This window comes from Aulostomus chinensis, chromosome 13 (genome assembly GCF_037954235.1).
Source record: "Aulostomus chinensis isolate RoL2024-O1b breed Wild chromosome 13, RoL_Achi_v1.0, whole genome shotgun sequence".
In the NCBI taxonomy this organism is placed as follows: Eukaryota; Metazoa; Chordata; class Actinopteri; order Syngnathiformes; family Aulostomidae; genus Aulostomus; species Aulostomus chinensis.
The window spans coordinates 6,558,424-6,579,234 of NC_141332.1; the positions used below are offsets into that span (position 1 = coordinate 6,558,424).

The window sequence follows — 20,811 nt, forward strand, 5'->3', positions numbered from 1 at the left end:
TTTATCAACGTTCTCGTGAAGTTTATTCTCATTTGATCACAACCTACAACATATTTTCTGCTTTCCGACGCGCGGCACGGCAACTTTATTGGTGGTAACCTTTGGATGACGTCGGGGCCTGTGGTTCTCTGGGAGTCTGGAGATGAAGCCGCAAACTGACGCGTCGAATTACTTCAACCCTCAGAAGGTTCTGACTCAGAACGTGTCAGAGGAGAGAACGTGGACTGGTCCATGGAGAGAGAGTCACTGCATCATAGGTGCAGCCAAATGAACAAATGTTTTTCAAAAACTACGATTGTATGAAGATTATTTTGAAGTTGTATTTGGTTTGGTTGTTTTTCTTGTGAATGACATGAAATAATATTAACTTGTCTTTAATAACAGGTATTAAAAAGGTGTGGTTCTTTCAATGTGTTTGAAGAACCATTTGGGCAACCAAGTGGTGAGCACGCCGTTGTGGACCTGGCGTGGTGACGGATGACCTACTTTGTGTACTAGTCCATGAAGTTCTCAGCTATCAGAGATGCAGATGTGTGTCAGGGGCAGGTTCTCTGTCGCTCAGTGGAGAACCTTTTCAAGCGCTTCTCTTTGTGTCCTTTCAGTCATGTGGAGTCAGAACGCAGCATCCTGAAGAGGAGAGAGTGGGAGAGGAGAACCCAGGAGGTCCAGCAGGATGAAGACCTGTTCTCTACTGGATTCAACCTGTTCGGAGAACCTTACAAAGTAAGAACCATCTATAGAACAATACCTCTAGAAACTGTAGGTTGACTCTTCCTGCCTCTCTAGAAGTACGTGTGATAGAGCCGTCGCGCCGCCACAGAACCTGCAGCTGAAGCTCCGGTTCAACCTGGGTGATGTTGTTTTTCTGTTTGTGTTGCTCACGTTTCTGAATGTCATTGACATCACAATGACATCACAATAGGACATTTGTTTCCTCCGGATCCTTCAAGAGAGCACCGCTAATATTCGCGTTCACCTTGGCACACTGAGATTTGATTGGCTCTCACACACGTGAACATCTGAGGTTCATTCAGGTCAGTGGGACGCCGTCTTTGACGACCACTGATGATGAGGATCGATATCGATCAGTCCAGACTGACCCAAGGCTCTGGGGTTTGAACCCAGATTGACGGTGATGAACCAAAGCAAAGGAGTTGAATTTACAGTGAACCAACGACGACCAGATTACACGGTACCCTGAAGTATTGGGTATTAGTATGAGGTGAAGTACTTTGCGTTTGCTGGTGTAGTGGTCCAGTCATGTGTGGCCCTGCTGATGCCACCGAGTGTATCGACCTTGAGACAGATGAGCTTTGAGCTTTGACAGAATTGTTTAGCGCGACTGTGTCACAGAAGGACACAGGGCCCACAGCTCCGGGCCCGGGGGCCGAGGGCAGCGCTCCGGGCCCGGGGGCCGAGGGCAGCGCTGGCGGCTGCTCTGATGCCGACTGGAATCGCAGATGCATCAGGACTCTGTGGCTGTTTCCTGTCATTAGTGGAGCTGGAATGAGCCTCTCTCACCTCGGCTTCCTGAAGCTCTGCTTTTGCTACAGATCCAACACGGAGGCTCCGGCTCACGTGACCACACGCTGCATCAGCTGCAGCTCAGAGCGCGGCGGAGATGTGGACAGTTTGGGCCGTTTCATAACAAAAGAGAGAAAAAATATTCACAGTTTCTCATCAGGAAGAAGGGATTTAGAGGTGAACATTGGCTGCCTGTGTCACGTCTCCAACAGTTGATCCTGGAGGTCGAACTGTGGTGTCCATACATCAACGTGCTGAAGCAACCGGTTGTTGCCAAAAACAGCAGAAAACCTCATTTTTGTTTGTGGAAAGCAGAATGCCTGCTGTCTTCACTTCATCCAGAGAGATGTCACTGTATCTGCTTGCCCACTGATCAGTGATGCCAGTCAGCCCAGCTGTGCCACACGTGCAGGCCTTGGGTCCTGCTGCACTGCATTCAGCGGCGCCCGGCGGCCCCGCCTACCACACCAGCCGCCTCCTCATTCACCGAAGTGCTTTTTCATCTGCGAGCTGCTGAAACGGTCCGTTGACACAGAATTAAAGTTCCGAAACGTCTCTGGACTTCATTCTCAGACTGTCAGGTGCCGAGTGCGAGGAGGAGGAGGCGCGTTCCCTCCTCGTCATCGCAGCCAGCTCTGCAAATGAGGACGCGCTCTGATAAAAGCTGGAGAGATGATGCATCTCATCTCAGGCTCAGAGACGACGGCGTCACTCAGAGCAGAGCCCGTTTATTGTTTCATTTCCGTCCAACAGTTTCATGCATGAACCTGGTTTATCTCTGGCTGCTGCGGAACTTGAGAGACGCTCTGGCACTCTTTACTGCTCTCGTCTGCTGATTTATTCGCCACACTAAAAATGTCTTTTCTTTTTTTTCTGGGGTGTTGAATTACAGATTGTACATAGAACGGAGGAGAACCTGGTTCCTCGTCATCGTCGTTTGGGATTTCTAGAACTTTCTTTTCCCCCCACTCTTTCATGTCCGCCTCTCTTGTCACCTGAATATCCATCACACGTCCGTCTCTTTCTTTCTCTTTCTCCAGTGTTCATTCTCTCCGTCAGCTATTAGCTAATCCCCTCTCTAATCCTGTTAAAGAGTGTTATGCTGTTAGCAGCTATTTGGGGTGATCTTTTCACTCAAACACACTCACACACACACACACACACACACACACACACACACACACACACAGGTATTCATCCTCTCCTCTGTTTTCCATTTCTCCTCTCTGTAAATGTGTTTTCTGTTCCTCTTCAGCCACCAGATCTTTTATTCATGAGCTGGAGATGGAGAAGCGATGGGCTAATTTATTCACTGCTAACTTCACCTCACCACAGTGTGTAGCGCTTGTGCACGCGCGCACACACACACACACACACACACACGACATCTGTTGGGATTATTTGAATGCAATTTTCTCCATTCTCATGATTTTTTTCTAATAAAGGATTTATTCTTTGCCTCTTTTACCGTCAGTGACTTTATTACAGTGAAAAAACCAGGGACGCATGGCAGCGAGGAGATGAGACGGACGTTTCCTCCTGCCTGTCATGAAAGTTAGATTGGAGTTTATCTGTGGTCTTAGTGTCGGGCCAATGTGACCCGAACCCAATGAGTTGAGCTCACCGAGGGACGTCAGCTGTTCTCCCTTCGGCAGTGGAGGTCATCCAGTGAAATTGAGGCATCTCAGTCAATTACTGGTGTCTTTGCTCATGTTTACAACCGCCATCTGGCAAATGTTGGTATCGACCCGGAGAGCGTGTTCGAACCGCAGCATGAGCGGCCCGACTGGTGCTGACTGCTGGAAGGCAGTCAGTCACTGCAGGCTCGACAAAGCCAGCTCGTTTTAAGGGTTAATCTCAGAAAAGAGAAGCAGTTTGGAGAAAGGAAACCCTGGGAGGCGAAGCCACGACCACGAGAAAGGAAGCCGCTTTATCTTGAGGTAGCGAGTAAAGTAACCTGTCATCGTTTATAACGAGGTCTTTTTCTCGTGATAATGAGTTAATCCACCTTGGTAGCTCAAGATAACGGACTTTTTCCTGAGGTAACAAGTTCATTGTCAACAATTGCCTCCATCGCTGGAGACGCTAATTAAACCTGTAGCGACTGAGCACTGCAGTCGTTCAGCAACGGAGCTCCATGATCTCTTTAATTCTTAGTGGGACTTTCACCTCCCGATGTGACTGATTAGAGCAAAAGCAGCGCTAATCACTGATAGACGTGAGGCCGGTCTCCCTCCCAGCAGAGGAACTCACCGGGTTTCCCGGCCTTCACCTCTGCCGCTTCAGAAATGATTCATCAAAAGATCCTGGAAATAACGGCGGATGAATGGGAGAATTGATTGGCGATCAGTTAATTAGATTATTGGAGGGTTAGTTTTCTTGATGGCTGTGTGACCGTTAGCAGAATCCCAATCATCTGTTTCATTTCACCTGCTTCATTAAACTGCTGACCACACGCACGCACGCACACACACACACACACACACACACACACACACACACACACACACAGCACGGAGCAACACAACCTCTCCACGGATCATTGCCTGTTATTACTCTATTATTGGTTATCGACTCCTGATGTAACTGCTACACAAACACAATTCAAGTCAGTATTGAGGAGAGACAAATACATTGAACAACATTACATCTAATGAACAACATGATTTGTTTTTAACTGCGTCGGTCAACTTCGCTGTTATTCCACCTGAAACAGCTCTTCTTTTTCTTCTTCTTCTTCTTCTTCTTCTTCTCCTTCTTCTTCTCCTTCTTCTTCTTCTTCTTCTTCTCCTTCTTCTTCTCCTTCTTCTTCTTCTTCTTCTCCTTCTTCTCCTTCTTCTTCTTCTTCTTCTCCTTCTTCTTCTTCTTCTTCTTCTCCTTCTTCTTCTTCTTCTTCTCCTTCTTCTTCTTCTTCTCCTTCTTCTTCTTCTCCTTCTTCTTCTTCTTCTTCTCCTTCTTCTCCTTCTTCTTCTTCTTCTCCTTCTTCTCCTTCTTCTTCTTCTTCTCCTTCTTCTCCTTCTTCTCCTTCTTCTTCTTCTTCTTCTTCTTCTTGCCAGTCCACCCCTGGGTCAGGAGGCAGGGGGATTGCACACTTTTATTTTTAGAACATTATTTGTTCTACGAATGATTGATCAAATCAGTTACTTTGCCAACCTTTATAACAAGCATTTAAATGTCTGCATTCCCATTTACAAGACAGTAACAGTCTGAGAAGCGTTCAACATCATGTGACAGGAGGACCCCGCCAGGAGAGAGAAGCCCCTCCCCATTTTCTTCTTGTCTCCATCTTTGGATGAAGGGTTTTGAAGGCTCCTTCTCTCACCGGTCACTGGGAAAATTCACCGACCGAACCTCAAAGAAATCCATCGTCTTCCACTTATTCCTTACTAGTAAGGGTCGTGGGGGGGTGGAGCCTATCCCAGCATCAACGGGCGAGAGGCGGGGTTCACCCTGCACAGATCACCAGTCCATTGCAGGGCCAACACATAGAGACAGACAACCATTCACACTCACAGTCACACCTACAGTCAATTTAGAGTATCAATCAGCCTCGTCCCCAAATTGATGTCTTTGGACTGTGGGAGGAAGCTGGAGTACCAGAGAGAACCCACACAGGAACAGGGAGAACATGGAGACTCACACAGAAAGATCCTGTGATGGAGCCGGGACTCGAACCCGGAACCTTCTTGCTGTGAGGCCACAGTGCTGACCACTGCACCACCGTGCAGCCCCCTCAAAGAAATGAAGATGATAAAAAGACAAAACACTTTTTGCCACATTGAGTTTTTTTCAGAGCTCAATTCATTTGTCTGTAATTTGTGATGTAATATCATGTAATATACTTTGATTAAATTATAGATGGTCGATCTCACAGTCTTTAGCACTTTGCTCACGATTAACATTCGCAGCACGAGGTTGAAAAGATATCAGAGGACAGAAGAGCGATGGGCCAGCCGTCGCCTTCCCCCTCCTCTTCCACGAGTTTCAAAAAGAATGTCGAAAAATGCCGGATGATGAAAGAAGTTTCATCATTAAACAGCCTTTCGTTGACTGACAAAAAAGGGCACTTTTGCGCGATACAGCATTAGCACGTAGCCGCTGACAGAGCCGCACCGTCATCTATCAGGATAAGCTGGACTGTCCTCCAAGCCATGATTGCTTGAGAATCTGGGGTCAGGCTAATAATGATTCCTGCACCATTAATTTTACTGCTCCAGCTTGGACTGGACCCTCTTAAGGGTGGCATGTGTTTAATTAATCATCTTGTCCTGGTGCCTGGTCAGTGGTCACCCAATTCATCTCTCCCTCTTCCTCTCCGGATGTGTAAAGAGGGCTTTTCATCAAGTGTGGAGAAATGGAAAATGGAAGACTTAATTAACACTCCTCTCTCTCTCTCTCCTTCCACCCTCCTGTCCTTTCTTCTTCCTTTCAGACTAATAAAGGTGATGCATTGGCCAGTCGCGTCCAGAACACACTGGGCTCTTATGAAGAAATGAAAGACCTGTTAACCAGCCATTCAAACCAGAGCCACTTAGTAGGAATCCCCAAAGGCAGCAGTGTGAATAGCAGCATGCAAGCGCCGACCACTTCAGCTCCAGACAGATCCACTGTGGAGTCGCAGCTCTTCAACGAGGCCCTGAGAGGAGCAGCAGGAGCTGAGGTGGGAGGGATGGAGGGAGCTGGGGAGAAAAGGATGGGAAATGTGTCCTCATCGTCTTCAACTACCATGCAACCTCCGGCTTCATCCTCATCATCGTCAAGCACCCAATCAGTGTCACACCAGAACACAAAAAAGTCCCGGAGCTCGATGGACTGGTCAAGGGGAGGCCATGGACAGAGTACCCAGGGAGCAAGCCTTGTTCTGGGGTTAGGGCAAGGCCAAGGGCAGGCTGCAGGAGGAGCCAGTGGAAGAGGGAAACTGTCTTTATTTGAGGAACAGCAAATGCAAAGGCATGAAGAGCTGTTCAGCTCCCTGAAGGATGAGCTCGGCCTGAAGGGCGATTCAAGCCCCTCCTCCTCTTCATCCTCATCTTCTTCTTCCACCTCGTCTGGGAGAAGGCATTCCTCCCACCCCTCCAAAACCCTTCCTCTTCCAGGTACGTCCTACTCATGACCTCCTTGAGGGAGTAAATCGACATGTTGGAAAATTCCCTTTTAGCCTTTTGTCCGAAGAATATTGATGGCTCAGAAAACCAGACCTTGATTAGCTTAGCTTAGTGCAGCTAGCTTAGCCCAGACCAGAAACAGGGCTAAACAGCAGATCTGGCCATCTTGCTATCAACACGTCTCATCTTTTTAAACTCAGAACAGAGCCCAGCTGGAGGTTTCCAGTTTTGCGCTAAGCTAATAAGTTCCTGTGTGTGTGTTTTTCTCCTGTAATACTCAGGAATAGAGCACGTTTACCTTCATCGTATAGGTTGGAGGTTTTTTTAAGCGCCGCCCTATGATGATTTTGACTGGTAGCGTCCTCTCCCAGAGGTCAGGGGTCAAGTCCTGCAGCTAGGTCTGATGGCTTCTATCTCACGCCATCATGGGAAACTAGGAACTAATGAACCATCAGAACCGTGTTCTGACCGCTCTTCTGCCCCCCAGCAGTAATTCAGGCCTTGGTTCTTGTGATCAATTATGCCACTGACAAAAGTCGAGAGGGACGTATCCCACAGCAGCGAGAGAGCAAGCAGAGCTGTGAGTGCAGGTTTGCAGAAGTAGACTCAATAACAGTAAATCAGGAGCTGGAAGGCGAACCAGTGGAGTTTCTGGGTGTAAAAGACTGGATCTGGCATGTGATGGCATGCTGGAGCTCCCAGCAACTACGCTGACGGTGCAAAAACATCTGGGCTTCAAACCCTCTGGAGCACGGCTTGGGTTTGTCACCAGAACACGTTCCACTGGTTCACGTTGAGGTTATAGCCGGAGCCCTGAGTGAGAGAGTCGCCTTTTGGTGCAGATCTATGAAAATGAACATCTGAGCATGGGTTGATACCAGAGCCACCCAGTCGACCATAATTGGATTTGACTGTGATTGGCTTCCTCCATCTGGGACTGTTTGGCATGCAGCCTCCATTAGAGTGTGACAGCAGCGGCGAGCGCAGCAACGTTCAACTGCTCTGTTTTCTTCTTTTCGCTTGTTTTTCACAGATGGCGGAAACTTTAGATCATCTGCCGTGGATGGGGGTCACTGTAAGTCTTCCACTAACACAGAAAATGGCGGACATTTTAAATCCTCCCCGTTTGAAAATGAACCAAGTTCTCACCTGTCAACATCCTCCTCGCCGCTGGCTTCCACGTCAGTCTTAACGACACCTATTCCTGGTCTGACCACTCCCACTGCCTCCTTCCCACCTGGCAGTCTGGCAGGGAAGCCCACTGCGGTGCAGCAGAAGCCCACTGCTTACGTCCGGCCGATGGACGGCCAGGACCAGGCGCCCATCGACTCCCCCCAACTGAAGCCCCCTCTAGTGGCCGCAGAGGGATTCAACAGCAGTCAGACGTATGGAGGGAACTCTGGAAGCGTGAAGAACAAACTGCCAAAACTGAGCCTGAGCCATGCAGGGGAGGTAAGAGACGTTTGTTATCGGTTAGTTTATTAATTCATTAGTAATGAACGCTTGCTGGTTTGGCTCTCCTGGTTTTGATCAGTTTTTGCTGTGACATCACTTGGGTATGACAGATGTAACACAGAGACCTGTCGTAGAGACTGTCGCCAGTTGTGGTCGTGGATGTTTTCCCTCTAAGTAACTGTGAACACAACATCTTACATGCAGTGAAACTGCTGTTGCCGTGGAGCACCAGGGGAGCAGCGCAGGGAAACTGACCGTGTGTCTGAGCAGGTGATCAGTCAGCAACTAGGAATTCCCTGATTTACCTCAAAGAGACTTGCTTTCGTTGTGCCTGACACAGTGAATTATGCTTTTTTGTAATTCAGGATGAACAAGAGTGATTTCATCAAGGGGCTGTTGGGGGTCATGGACTTGTGGAGGTACAGCCTCACCGTCGCATCTGTCTGTCAGGGGTGTGCTTGCCCCTGCAGGGAGGCGATGGCGAGGTGAAGTGATGTCAGCATCATCAGCTAACCAGGTCACTACATGGCATGCCTGCAGTTACTTTTATTTCCAATCGCAGCAGAAAGCTATAAATTGAATGGTTGAGGAATGCGAACCACCTGACCTGGGATCTGTAGACATACTGCACATTGATGATCATGCACACGTCTGAGCGTGGACGCTGCAGCATCATCGCAGCTCAAATGTCCCTGCAGACAGGAGGTGTAATTAGCAGTCAGAGAAATGAAACCTCATTGTGCTAGCACTTCCTGCTAACGGACAGCTAACGTTTGCATACCTCGCCACTCACCAGCTGTCAGTGCTGAGTTGTTCAGCGTTTGCAGTGATTTTTGCCATAATCTGATAAAAAACCACAGGAATGGAGATTTAGAACCCGACAAGAGTGGCGTGGTTTTTATCTCCCCCCACCCCGAGGATGGATGCAGCCGTCTGTCACCGCTGGTGTTTACCGGGCCGGTTGAAGAGTGCAGCCGTGTGACATCAGAGCATCTTGGCGGCCGTCTGAGCCGCTCGACAGAATCTAAAGAGAAGTGAAGTCATTTGGGTAATTGTCTTGTCAAAGATGTGTGACACTACCAAACACCTACCAGCCCCTCCCACACACACACACACACACACACACACACACTCACTCAAGTCACTTGCTCTGCTCACGCTGTCTGTCTTCTCTCACTTACTTGGCTTGTCGAAACAGCAAGAAGCTTGATGGCATGTGTGTATATGTGTGTGTATGTGTGTGAAAATAGTTGACAGCCGAGTAGTCATCCATATCGAGCATGCCAGCTGTTCCTTTGCTTTGAGAGAGCTTGTGTGTGTGTGTGTTTGTGTGTGTGTGTGTGTTGCTCTCTAAATTAGCCTGAGATGGAGCTTTGAGCATATGGCACTGTGAAGGAGAAAGCAAGGGAGTTTGTGTCTGTGTGTATCTTTGTGTGTGTTTGTGCGTGTGGGGGGGGTATGAATACTTTACTGTCAACACTTTCTGACGTAGAGGAAGACACACAACGACGTTGCTGACACACACATCCATGGCTCGTCTGTCGTCCCCTGCTAGTTTTCACTCCTCTCTCAAATATTGCAGTTGGAGTTCAGTTTCATCAAACGCGTTAATAAAGATTCAAAAAGTGAAAAACCAAACGAGCCATTTAAGGATCGTAGCACATGAGCATAGAACCAGAGGCGAACAACAAGGCAGCAACCTCAGCTGGGATGTCTGCACAGATATTATATCACCATATTTATACACTACTTGATGATGTTCATGAGTGTGTGTGTGTGTGTGTGTGTGTGTGTGTGTGTGTGTGTGTGTGTGTGTGTGTGTGTGTGTGAGACACACAGAGAGCGAGGAACCTTGTCGTGGCTGTGTTTGTTCTGGTGAGAGGAGTTCTTGGATGCGTTCTGCAGCTTAAGCACCAAGTGTAGCAGCCAGGCAGGGAAGTGAAGCCGACTCAGGAGCTCAAGTTCTAGCTGCTGGTGACGGTGGAACAGCTACATTTGATCCCTTGATGAGCAGAACAGTTCTCCAGCACCAGCAGCACACGGCTCCTTAACTGTGGATGAAAACCTGTAAAATAATCCCTGGAGACGAAATCAGCCTGGTGGATTTTCCATGTAACAGTTTTCAAATTAGTTCAGGTGCCATGAATGTGTTGAAAATACTCAATATTTAGCTGTTGTTGAGGGTGCAGAGAGAGAGTGTGTGTGTGTGTGTGTGTGTGTGTGTGTGTGTGTGTGTGTGTGTGTGTGTGTGTGTGTGTGTGTGTGTGTGTGTGAAGGAGACAGAGAGAGAAAGTGCTGTAAGCCTTTAAACTGTTAGGGAAGCGTTCTGTTAGCTCTATATAATTATTGATTGGCGGCCTTTCGTGTGTGTGTGTGTGTGTGTTTGTGTGGGGGGGAGAGTGATAACATTATTGACTTTTTTCCTTACAGTTACAGTACACTGAAACCTACTCTTCTCTCTCTCTCTCTCTCTCTCTCTCTCTCTCTCTCTCTCTCTCACACACACACACACACACACACACACACACACCCTGAGTTCATTGTGGTCAGTTTGGTTTGAATGGAAACTGACAACATAAAGATATGTCCTATGGCGTCAACAGGGAACGGAGGAAAGGCTGTACCTGCTCTCACTCTACCTTCAGAGAACTTCATAACCCATTTCTAGTGTTGATTTTATTATTTCTCATTGATGGAGACTTGAACACTGCAGAACTTAAAGAATCGGGTCCCTCACGGGTTCGTCCTTTGCCTCAGGACTGAGGCTGTTCTTCCTCCAGCCTGAACCCGACTCTGCCGGGCCGCTTGTGCAACAGTCTGACTGTAACTGTGGCGCCGCCCTAACCTGGTGTGTCCGTTCCTCCCTGTTTGTTAGCAGACGATCTCAAAATATCACCGAACAGATTCTGAAGAAATCCGGTGTGAAGCTGCTTCAGGAGGTGGTGATCAAGGTTCAGCCCAGCTGTGGTTCCTGGATGGCGTTGGCGGTAGCGGCAGAGCTGGTCCCCGTTCATACTCATACTCTGTTTCCACGTAGCAGAAGTACTGGTTCTGTGAGGGTTTTCTAGGTTAGATGAAGACGACAGCTAGCCTGATAGATATTGTTTTAGTAGAGAGAATATTAAAACCACATTATGTTCTTTTAAGATTATCTGCCAATATACTGTAGCTCTCCCAGATTATGTGTTTCACTCTCATATCAGAATCAGCCCCAGAATTCAGTCGACCATCTGGTTGTTTGGCAGCCAGTGTAAACTGGATTTATTCGAGGTTTGTGACTGAAAACTGCAGCTGCTGGAAGGCAGACTGATGAGAGCAGTGAGATCCAATGTCTGAAAGTCTCACAAGAGCAGAACAGCACTGTTAAACTGCTCTGAGGAGAAGAGTAGTGGCTCCAGGAGTGTGTGACTGCACTCGCCGTCCTTGTTTGTACCGGTGATGTCAGGTGACTCTGTCTTTGAGGTATCGGAGCAGCAGGTACTCGTGAGCAAGCCGGACTAACTAATCCCTATTTAGCAAACTTTAAACCTCTACTCTACTACTGTTACTATTACTGTTACTACTAAGTACTCTGCTTACTAAAAATCAAACTAGAGTGGAGCACGTGAGCTCCAGCAGCGTCAGTCCCAGGTAAACAACACTGGAGTGGATTTGTGGGGCTGCAGGAAAGCAAGCATGGAGGTGACAGGTGACGCTTCCAGCTGTGCTGTGACAAGTTTCATTTACATGTAGTTCAAAGTATGGCGCTGATGTAATTTCACACTGATTTGAAGGCCTGCTGTGGTGTTTCCATCAGGCGTGTGTTGAGGTGCGCCCCGCGACTCCCCACTAATGTAGCGGTAAATAAGAAGCAGGCTAGACTAAGACCTCCAGTCAGTAATCATCATGAAAAGCTACCACCAACAAAATCAATTCTGCTCTCACTGAAAGCGTCCATTTATGCCTTTTTGCATGAAAAGCCTTTATATAACACGCTGGTCTGATAAAAGGGAACGTGGGAATACGCTGTGCATTTATGAACACTGATGGCAGTCATAACAGCTGGCTAGAATCCCTCTCACGCGGTCTGTTTAATGTCTTTACATCTGGTTCTGCTTCGTCACATCGGTACTGCAGAATAGAACCAGTGCACGCTGACTTTGTAGGAGACAGTCCGAAACCACGGTGATGCAAACCAGTTGTAAACCTGCTGTCTGCTTTGCAAAAACCTTGACAAAAATATTAATGTTAGAAAAGGTGCGTTTACAGCCCAGTGGGGCACAGAGACCCCCAAGGCTCCCTGAGGGTTCCACTTCTTTTTTAAGTTCTGTGTACCTTTGACCTTAGTCCTGTGTCCCCGCATCACTGATGTCATCACGTGCATGTGAGTGCATGGCTTTCCTGAGGAGATTTTGGTGATATTTACTGATTATTTTTTGGTAATATGCTCATAGCACATCGCCAGAAAATAATAATTAAAAGAAATGGAGTTGAACAAATGAGAAACAAGCGTCATTTTCTACATGGATTTTCTTTAACGAGGATCCACAGCTTGAACATGAACGGTTTCACGTGGGATTTGTTGGCAAATGTTCATGAGACATTTTACTGGAGATGTTTCCTCTGGACTTTCAGTACTAGTACTGGTTCAGACATAGTTTTACTTGTCCAGACTGTCCGCTGGCCTGAGTGGTCCATACTTTTATATTAGCAACATGTCAAATAAACATGCTTAATATGAAAGAAGTCACTTTTAGCAGCCAGCATAAACAGCATCCTCATCTGACTCTGCAGTTTCTCTCCGGGTTTATCGTCTGCCAGCTCTCTGTTTTGTGAGCCTTAACTTTACTGTTTTAATTCACTTTCACTGCTCTTATCTTCCAAAAAGCTCAGATAAACTCCCGGTGCGCTCTGAACAACCTCGGCAGCCACTTAAATCTCTTCCTTTCTTCTCAAGTCGTAATTCTTTTTCAAGTTCAGTCGTGAAAACTGTGTTATCAGCAAGCTAGCATTAGCAGCAATAAATAAGCGCTCCCACTATTTTAGCTGTGTGAGATGTCACCACTTTATGGAGGACCAAACTCTGGCGCCTCCTCGTCAGACCCACCTACATGAGGCGGCTGGCGAGTGTCCATCCAACAGGGAACAAATGAAAAATACTACGCTTTGACTGCGTGAGAGCAACTCAACAGTAGTAATCTACACCGCAGAAGTGAAGAGACAATAAAAGACGGCAGCAGGAAACAACTTGTGCTCCCAGCACCGAGAGCGCCGAGTCAGCGTGCCAAGTTTCTCCTCTTCATACATGTACCGCACAATCTGGATTAAACACTTGTAATCTCGTAATATTTGTGTCAGATGAGTGATAATGAGGGCCAGCGTTCAGCCTGTAGGGGAGGGCGCTTTAACCGACCAATGAGTGAGGCTCGCTGTCTAACGTACACGGAGAGACGTCGAGGGAGCGAAAAAGAAATGTCAGGACATGAAAAGGCAAATAAAAGTAAGCATTACTTCTAAGAACTGGAAGAAGCTGTGCAAAAATACTGCTAAAACACTGAGCCACTGCTACTGCAAGCAGACGTGAGAGCGTCAGAATGTTAGCAGCTTCTCCTCTGGGCTCCACATCAGTGCAGCAAAGCTTCTCCTCTCGTGAAGGTGTTTCACTCAGGGGACAACCCTTCCTCAGACCAGACTAAAGGAGCACTTCAAGTCGCTGTTGGATCTGCCAAATAATTTTAATTGACTGTCATATGAAATAGTACACACAGTAATCAGAGCAGAATGTTTGGAGTGTCAAATGTGACATGAGACGTGGTCGATGTGCTGCTGCTGAGCTGCACACCAGCGCGGCTGCTGCCGGGAGTCCCCGCGGCTGCTGTGGCAACACATGAGACTCATCCATGAAAAACTCTCCACTGTTTGTTTGTTTTTCTGTCAATTATAGATTTAGAGCCTTGGAATGACTTAGTCCACACAGAAGAAGTCAACAAATGCTTCAGGAAGCTTTCCTTGTTTGTTCGTTCATGACTGTAACAGCGCAGATGGATAGTGAGACAGACACAACAGGGGAATAACCCTGGAAGAGCATGGAGGAGGTTGTGTGTGAAATTATAGTCTGTAGAAATACCTCCTCTGAGGAAATGAAGAACACGCCAGAGACTGAGGCAACCGGGGAAAAGGAGGATGAGATATTTTTCTCACTTGCAGCAGAACGGGAACAGAGTTATGAGGAGTCTGCCAATGCAGCAAACAGCTGGCTTCATTTGCATAATACCCATCAGGCCTCTCTCTGCCTCAGGCAGCCTGTCAAGTCACGACCAAGACATACACACATACATGAGTACACACACTCGTTCTCCGTATCAGCTCCTATACAGGCACCGGATCTCTGGGTCCTCTGAACGCCATTCAGTCAAGTCACAGACGAGTCAAACTCGAGTTGCCATCGAGTCACAGTCCAATGATTCCAATCTTTAATTAGATCGTGAAACCATCTGCCTCCGCTGAGACGAAACCATGTAGCTGCAATGAAAACAATCAAACGGTCTTGGGTTTGTCCAGAAGAAGCAGAAGGTTCAGTCCAGTCGGTCGGAGGTGTGGAGGAGGATGAGGGGGCTCCAGCTCCAGTCTCATATTTATCCTTCTTCTTACATCGACCAGGAGTGGAAACTCGCTGTTGTTTCCATTGCATTTCCATCGGTGTGCGGCTTTTTCCACCATCGTGGACTGAGGAAGCTTCTGGAGACATGAGTCAATATGAGCTGACTTGTTGAGATACTTGAAGACCCCATCTTGGTCTCCATGCTTCTTCTCCGCCTCTTGGTTCTGTAAACATTGTTCTGTTGTGTTTGTTGTGTGTTCTAAAATGGTGGCAGCACCGGAGTCGGGACATACGGGTGGGGGAATTCCTCCACAATGCATGAAGGAAAAAGATTTAGGTTTTAGTTCACTCCACTCCACTTGACTCCCACAACTATCCATCAGCTCAGGAGGTTACCCGTCAGTGAGGTGGGAGCTTCCCCTGATGGGAGGGCGGCTCTCTGGCTGGGACGGTCGCGTTGGAACGGCTGTGAAGGTGTCCAGGTTTGGGACGCGGGCGTCTAGAGTGTCTCTGCTCCGTGATAATGAGCTGGTGTGAAGGCTGTGCTGCTAGCTAACACTTGCAGCTGGAACATCGCTGACACAGTCAGAAGCGCTTCACTGTGTCTCTCTTGATATATTACAGTTTGTTTTCCTGTGTGGACACACACACGCACGCACACACACACACACACACACACACATACGTGTGCGCGCCAGAGTTATGACGCTCCTGCTTCTTATGTACCGACAGAATGTGATTCCAGATGAGCTGTTTACCTTTGGGATTAACACTTCAGCACTGTTTACTGGATTAGCTGCAATGATCAGCACCAACTCCTGCTGTTGCTGGGGGTAGGGGTGGGGGTGGGGGTGGGGGTGAGCATCTCATTGGACGTCAGGCTGCTGTCAACTCACTGTCCAGTAATTCGTCCTTTCATCCACATCATCTGGTCAGAAAAAAACGGCTGTGGTTGAAAACTTCTGGCCCCAACACACCAGAGAGCCGAGAGGCTGCAACTCCCCGAACCTTCGTTGCAGCGTGGGGGGGGGGGGTGTTCCCTCCCTCTGTCCCCCACCTGACAGACAGACAGATTCATAACTCCAGCATATCTGAACATTACAGTCAAGAGCTCCATGTTCTGACCCTGTCACCCCCCCCAACATGACCCTTGAGTCACGTCATGGTAAACACACCTTTTGTTAGGATGGTTTCTTGTGGTGATGGTAAAACCCATTTAAATGTAATAATATTAATTCCCCAGGATATGACGGTAGTAAAACATCTGAGTGATAATCCTGACTGGTCAAATATGATAAATTACAATGCAACTTCCCTTCAGACAATAAAAAGCTGACCAAATGGCTCATAAACCATCGCTGGGTTCCATAACAGCTCACGTCTGGAGCCATAAAGGACGGCTGTAAACTCTTTAATGCTCCGGCATCACAGAACAATACAGGGAGACCCCCCCGCTGGCTCTTTAGTGTTATTCATTAGGCTCTGGTACAGGCCAGCGGCTGGTCCTAACTTCCTGTTTGTGTGTGTGTGTGCGTGTGCGTGTGCGTGTGCGTGTGTGTATGTGTGTGGGAGGGCCTCTTAATAAAAAATGCCCCGCTGGGCTCTGCATTGCCAGTTTGCCAATCAGAGCATAGCCATGATATGCAAATCACACACACACACGCGCGGATATAAACACATAGACGGAGGAGCGGCGCGCGCGCGCACACACACACACACACACACATACAAACACACATAAACACATCAACAGAGAAGCAGGGCATGCACGCGCACACACACACACACACAGTGGGAGAAGGAGTGTTTTGATCTACCAGGGCCATTAGAGACATTTTAAAATCCTATGAATATAAAAGAGAGAGAGAGAGGAGGATGGAAGTGAGAGGAGGAAGATGTGGGAGATGGGCGAGAGAACGCCGGCGAGGAAAAGCGACGGTACTTTGGTTGTGCTGGGGCGGTGTGCAACAGTTCATCATGGACTTAAGGGAGAAGAATGCATTTAGGAGATAATGTGGAGGAGGAGAGGCCACGAACGCACCTCCTTCTCTCCTCACCTCCACTTGTTTTGCATTCCTCACCTGTCCGGGGGGAGAGGAACCTCACCACATCCAGAGACTTATGGAAATGCTTGCTGTCAATAAACATGGACGGGGATTGTTAACTGAACAAAAAGCATCCTGGTATCAGAACGAAGGCTCTGCCTCCTTGTTCTGGGTTACCCAGGTGAGTCAACGGACAGGAATCTGGATTAAATGTTTCGATCTCAGGGATTTTCAAACAATGGCAACCATGACAAAGACAAACTTTATTAACATAAATGTTGAGAGAATGTGAGAAGAGAGGAGACAAGGTCGGAAGAGAGGAGACGAGATGAGGTCAGAGGAGAGGAGACGAAGACAAGAATAAAAGAGAGGTGACAAGGTAACGAGACAAGGTTAGAGAGGAGACGAGGTTAGAGGAGAGGAGACAAGGAGATTAGGTCAGAGGAGAGGAGACGAAGACAAGGATAAGAGAGAGGTGACAAGGTAACGAGACAAGGTTAGAGAGGAGACGAGGTTAGAGGAGAGGAGACAAGGAGATGAGGTCAGAGGAGAGGAGACGAAGACAAGGATAAAAGAGGGGACAAGGTAACGAGACAAGGTTAGAGAGGAGACAAGGTTAGAGGAGAGGAGATGAAGACAAGGATAAAAGAGAGTGTTGCGGGTGGTACTCAAGTACCACCCATTGGATGTAGGTGGTGTTGCACTTCCCCCCAACCTGCTCTGCCGTTGTTGTTGTCCAGTTCCCAACGTTGCTCTTTTTCTGTGCTACTAAAGCTGTTGCGAACATACAGTGTGTACGGATTCTTCTTTACAACTCCAAACATGGTGTCAGAAGAGGACGTGGGACTGCCAAGCTGGCCGCGATGTGGATATTGATTTTTGTACCCGAGTATCGAAGGAGTTTTTGATCTGCTTGTCCGGAGTGACGCCCGATCCACGCCGGGAATTAGCCATGGCCGCGAACATTCCCCCACCGTGTCCGATGAAACTTAGAGGGACTTAGACGTGCCGGAGGGTCGGCACGTCTACAAGCACAAATTGACAGCAGACGCACTGGAGCAGTATTATAGACCGGTGAAGAATGTTATATATGAACGCTACGTCTTCAGATGCAGCAATCGAGAGGAAGGTGAGACAATTGACAGATTTGTGACGAGACTCAGTGAGAAAGCTGCATCCTGTGATTATGGAACCTTATGAGACGAATTGATCAGAGACAAAATAGTGATCAGCATTGCTGATGAGGGCGCACGAAGACGGCTGCTGAGAGAGAGGGACCTGACTTTAGCTGGTGCCATTGAAGCATGTCAGGCAGCTGAGCTGAGTGAATGGCAGCTGAGATCGATGGAGCAAGAGAGGACTCATTTGGACAATATCAATGTTGTGGTCAAACACTCATTCAGCAGGCCACAAAGCACAGCTGTAAAAGCAAGGCAATATCAAAAGTCACAAGCGGAGAGCCAGATTTCTAGCAGATACTGTGGCACATCTCATGGGAGGGGAAGAGACAACTGCCCAGCATACGGCAAGACCTGTAATGACTGCAAATCACTTTGCAAGGGCCTGCAACAAAACAAAAAACAGAAGTGGAAAACTGCACGCAGTAGAGGGGCTGGAGATTGACAGAGAGGACACAAACATGGAGACAAATGAAGTGTTTGCCGTGGAGCGCATCAGGTCAGTGAAGACAAGGGACGAGAAATGGCTCGTTAATCTATGGCTGAATGGCAAATTTCAGAAGTGTCAGCTCGATTCAGGTGCCACCTGCAATGTTATGAATATCATGGACAAAAAAAGACTCGCTCGGAGAAAAAAACTCCTGCCGAGTGCCACTGTGCTAAAAATTTACTCAGAACAGGGACTGCCATCTCTGGGGATTTTCACCACGGACTGTGTAGTACGGGGTCGCAACTACAAGCTTGACTTTGAGGTGGTGCACACGCGGCAGTTGCCCTCGCTGTCAGGCTCCATGGCAGAGGAGATGGGACCCATGAGCTTCACCATCCCCGAGGAACTCAGAGTGGAGGGGCTCAACGCAGTGGATGGCGGCCCTGCATCTCCTCTCACCAGGCAAGCTGTTATCACTGCGTACAAGGATGTCTTCACTGGTCTGGTGGAGGCACTCCCAGGAAAGGTCCATTTGAGCTTGACGAGACAGTTCAGCCTGTGCAGTGTGCGCCGCGCAATGTCCCTGTGGCCATGAAACAGGCGGTGAAGGCTCAGCTGGACAAATATGAAGCGGAGGGGCACATAACCTCTGTCAGTGAACCCACAGATTGGATCAGTAATGTGGTCATCGTGCAGAGGCCAGATAAGTTGCGCATATGTTTACAGCCACACCATCTCAACCGGGCACTGAAACGCTCGCACTACATCATGCCCACACTGGAGGATGTATTGTACAAGCTGCCCAAGGCCAAGGTTTTCATGCTGGTCGACGTGAGAGATGCTTTTCTGCAGTGCGAACTCGATGAAGCAAGTAGCTTCATGACCACATTCTGGACACCCTTGGGCCGGAAGAGGTGGCTGAAGCTCCCCTTCAGTTTCGGTGGCCCCTGAGGTCTATCAAAGGAAGCAGCATGAACTGTGTGCAGGGCTTGAGGGCGTGGAGCCGATAGCAGACTACATTCTTGTTGTCGGCTGCGGTGACAGTGAGGTGGAGGCTGTCAAAGACTGCGATGCGAAGCTGAGAGCCCTGCTTGACCGATGTCGTCATGTCAAGTTACGCCTCAGTCTCAAGAAACTCCAGTTCAAAGTTTCGGAGGTCTGTTTCCATGGACACATATTAACAGACGATCACAGCAGAGACTGATCACAAGCCCCTCATAGCGCTCTTCAGCAAGCCTCTTCTGAATGCACCCAAGCGGCTGCAGAGCATGCTCCTGGCTCTGCATAGCTACAACCTGCGAGTGGTCTACAGACCGGGACCAGAAATGTACTTGAGCGACACTTTGAGCAGGGCGGTTGCCTCCAACACGCGCCCTGGGGTGAGGCAGCCAGAACACACAGTCTGCAGCTTGGTGGAGGAACAGCTGGCTGTGGAACACATAAATATGGCAGACAAAAGACTGAGGCAGATAAGACAACATACTCATACTGATGCGGACAGTCAGCTGCTGGCCGTGAAGGCCACTATTCTGGCTGGCTGGCCAGCCATCAAGGATGACACGATGCAGGCAGTCAGGGAATACTGGTCTGTGAAGGATGAGTTGAGTGTGCAGGACAGGGTGTTGTTCAGGGGTCAACATGTGGTGATCCTCAAATCTCTGCATGCTGAAATGCTGGCCAGGGTTCACGGCAGTCACATTGGTGGGGAGGCTTGCTATAGACAAGTGAGGGAGACACTGTCCTGGCCCGGAATGCAGTGTGAGATAAAAGACTTCGTCAGTAAGTGCACAACATGCAATGACAATGCCACGCAGCAGCAGGAGGAGACAATGCTGAGCCAAGAACTACCCACACGCCCATGGCAGATCGTGAGTCTCGACCTGTTCAGCCCAACGGGAGGGACTTTCTGTTGATAGTGGATCATTACTCAGACTTCTGGGAGATGGATGTTCTGCCGGATCTCAGCGCAGAGACGACGATAAACCGCTGCAAGGCTCAATTTGCTCGCTATGATCAACCTGACAGGGTCATATCAGACAATGGGCCGCAGTTTGTGTGTGCTCAGTTTCACCGGTTTTCGGTAGAATTGGAGTTTGAGCACATCCCGTCTTCACCAAGACATCCCAGGGCCAACGGGAAGGCAGAGGCAGCTGTCAAAATTGCTAAGAACTTGTGCAGGAAAGCGCTCAGAGATGGCCAGGATGTGTGGAAGGCAATTCTGCAATGGAGGAATACCCCCACAGAGGGAATGGACAGCAGCCCTGCCCAGCGCCTGATGTCGCGACGACTGCAATCAACTTTGCCGGTGGCCCTGCACTCCTTGAGCCGCGAGTCATTACGGATGTGATCAACAGGCTGGGTCACAGGAAGCAGGTCTCTAAACTCATCTATGACAGAGCTGCTAGAGACTTGCCGGAGCTCGCCGTGGGTGAGGTGGTGAGGATGAAGCCACTTTCAGGTGATAGGACGGGCATCTGGAGGCATGGCATGTGTT

At 48.6% G+C, this 20,811-nt stretch overlaps 1 protein-coding gene across 3 annotated transcripts in view; it reads left to right on the forward strand.

Moving 5' to 3' along the window:
• Positions 1 to 20,811, forward strand: part of aff2 (AF4/FMR2 family, member 2) — a 137,525-nt gene that overhangs the window by 32,215 nt on the left and 84,499 nt on the right. For all 3 annotated transcript variants that reach the window (XM_086222848.1, XM_086222850.1, XM_086222849.1), the window contains exons 2-4: positions 603 to 723; positions 5,957 to 6,620; positions 7,663 to 8,081. In XM_086222848.1, the coding sequence (XP_086078974.1) occupies positions 603 to 723; positions 5,957 to 6,620; positions 7,663 to 8,081 (1,204 nt within the window). The remainder of the gene's footprint in view (positions 1 to 602; positions 724 to 5,956; positions 6,621 to 7,662; positions 8,082 to 20,811) is intronic.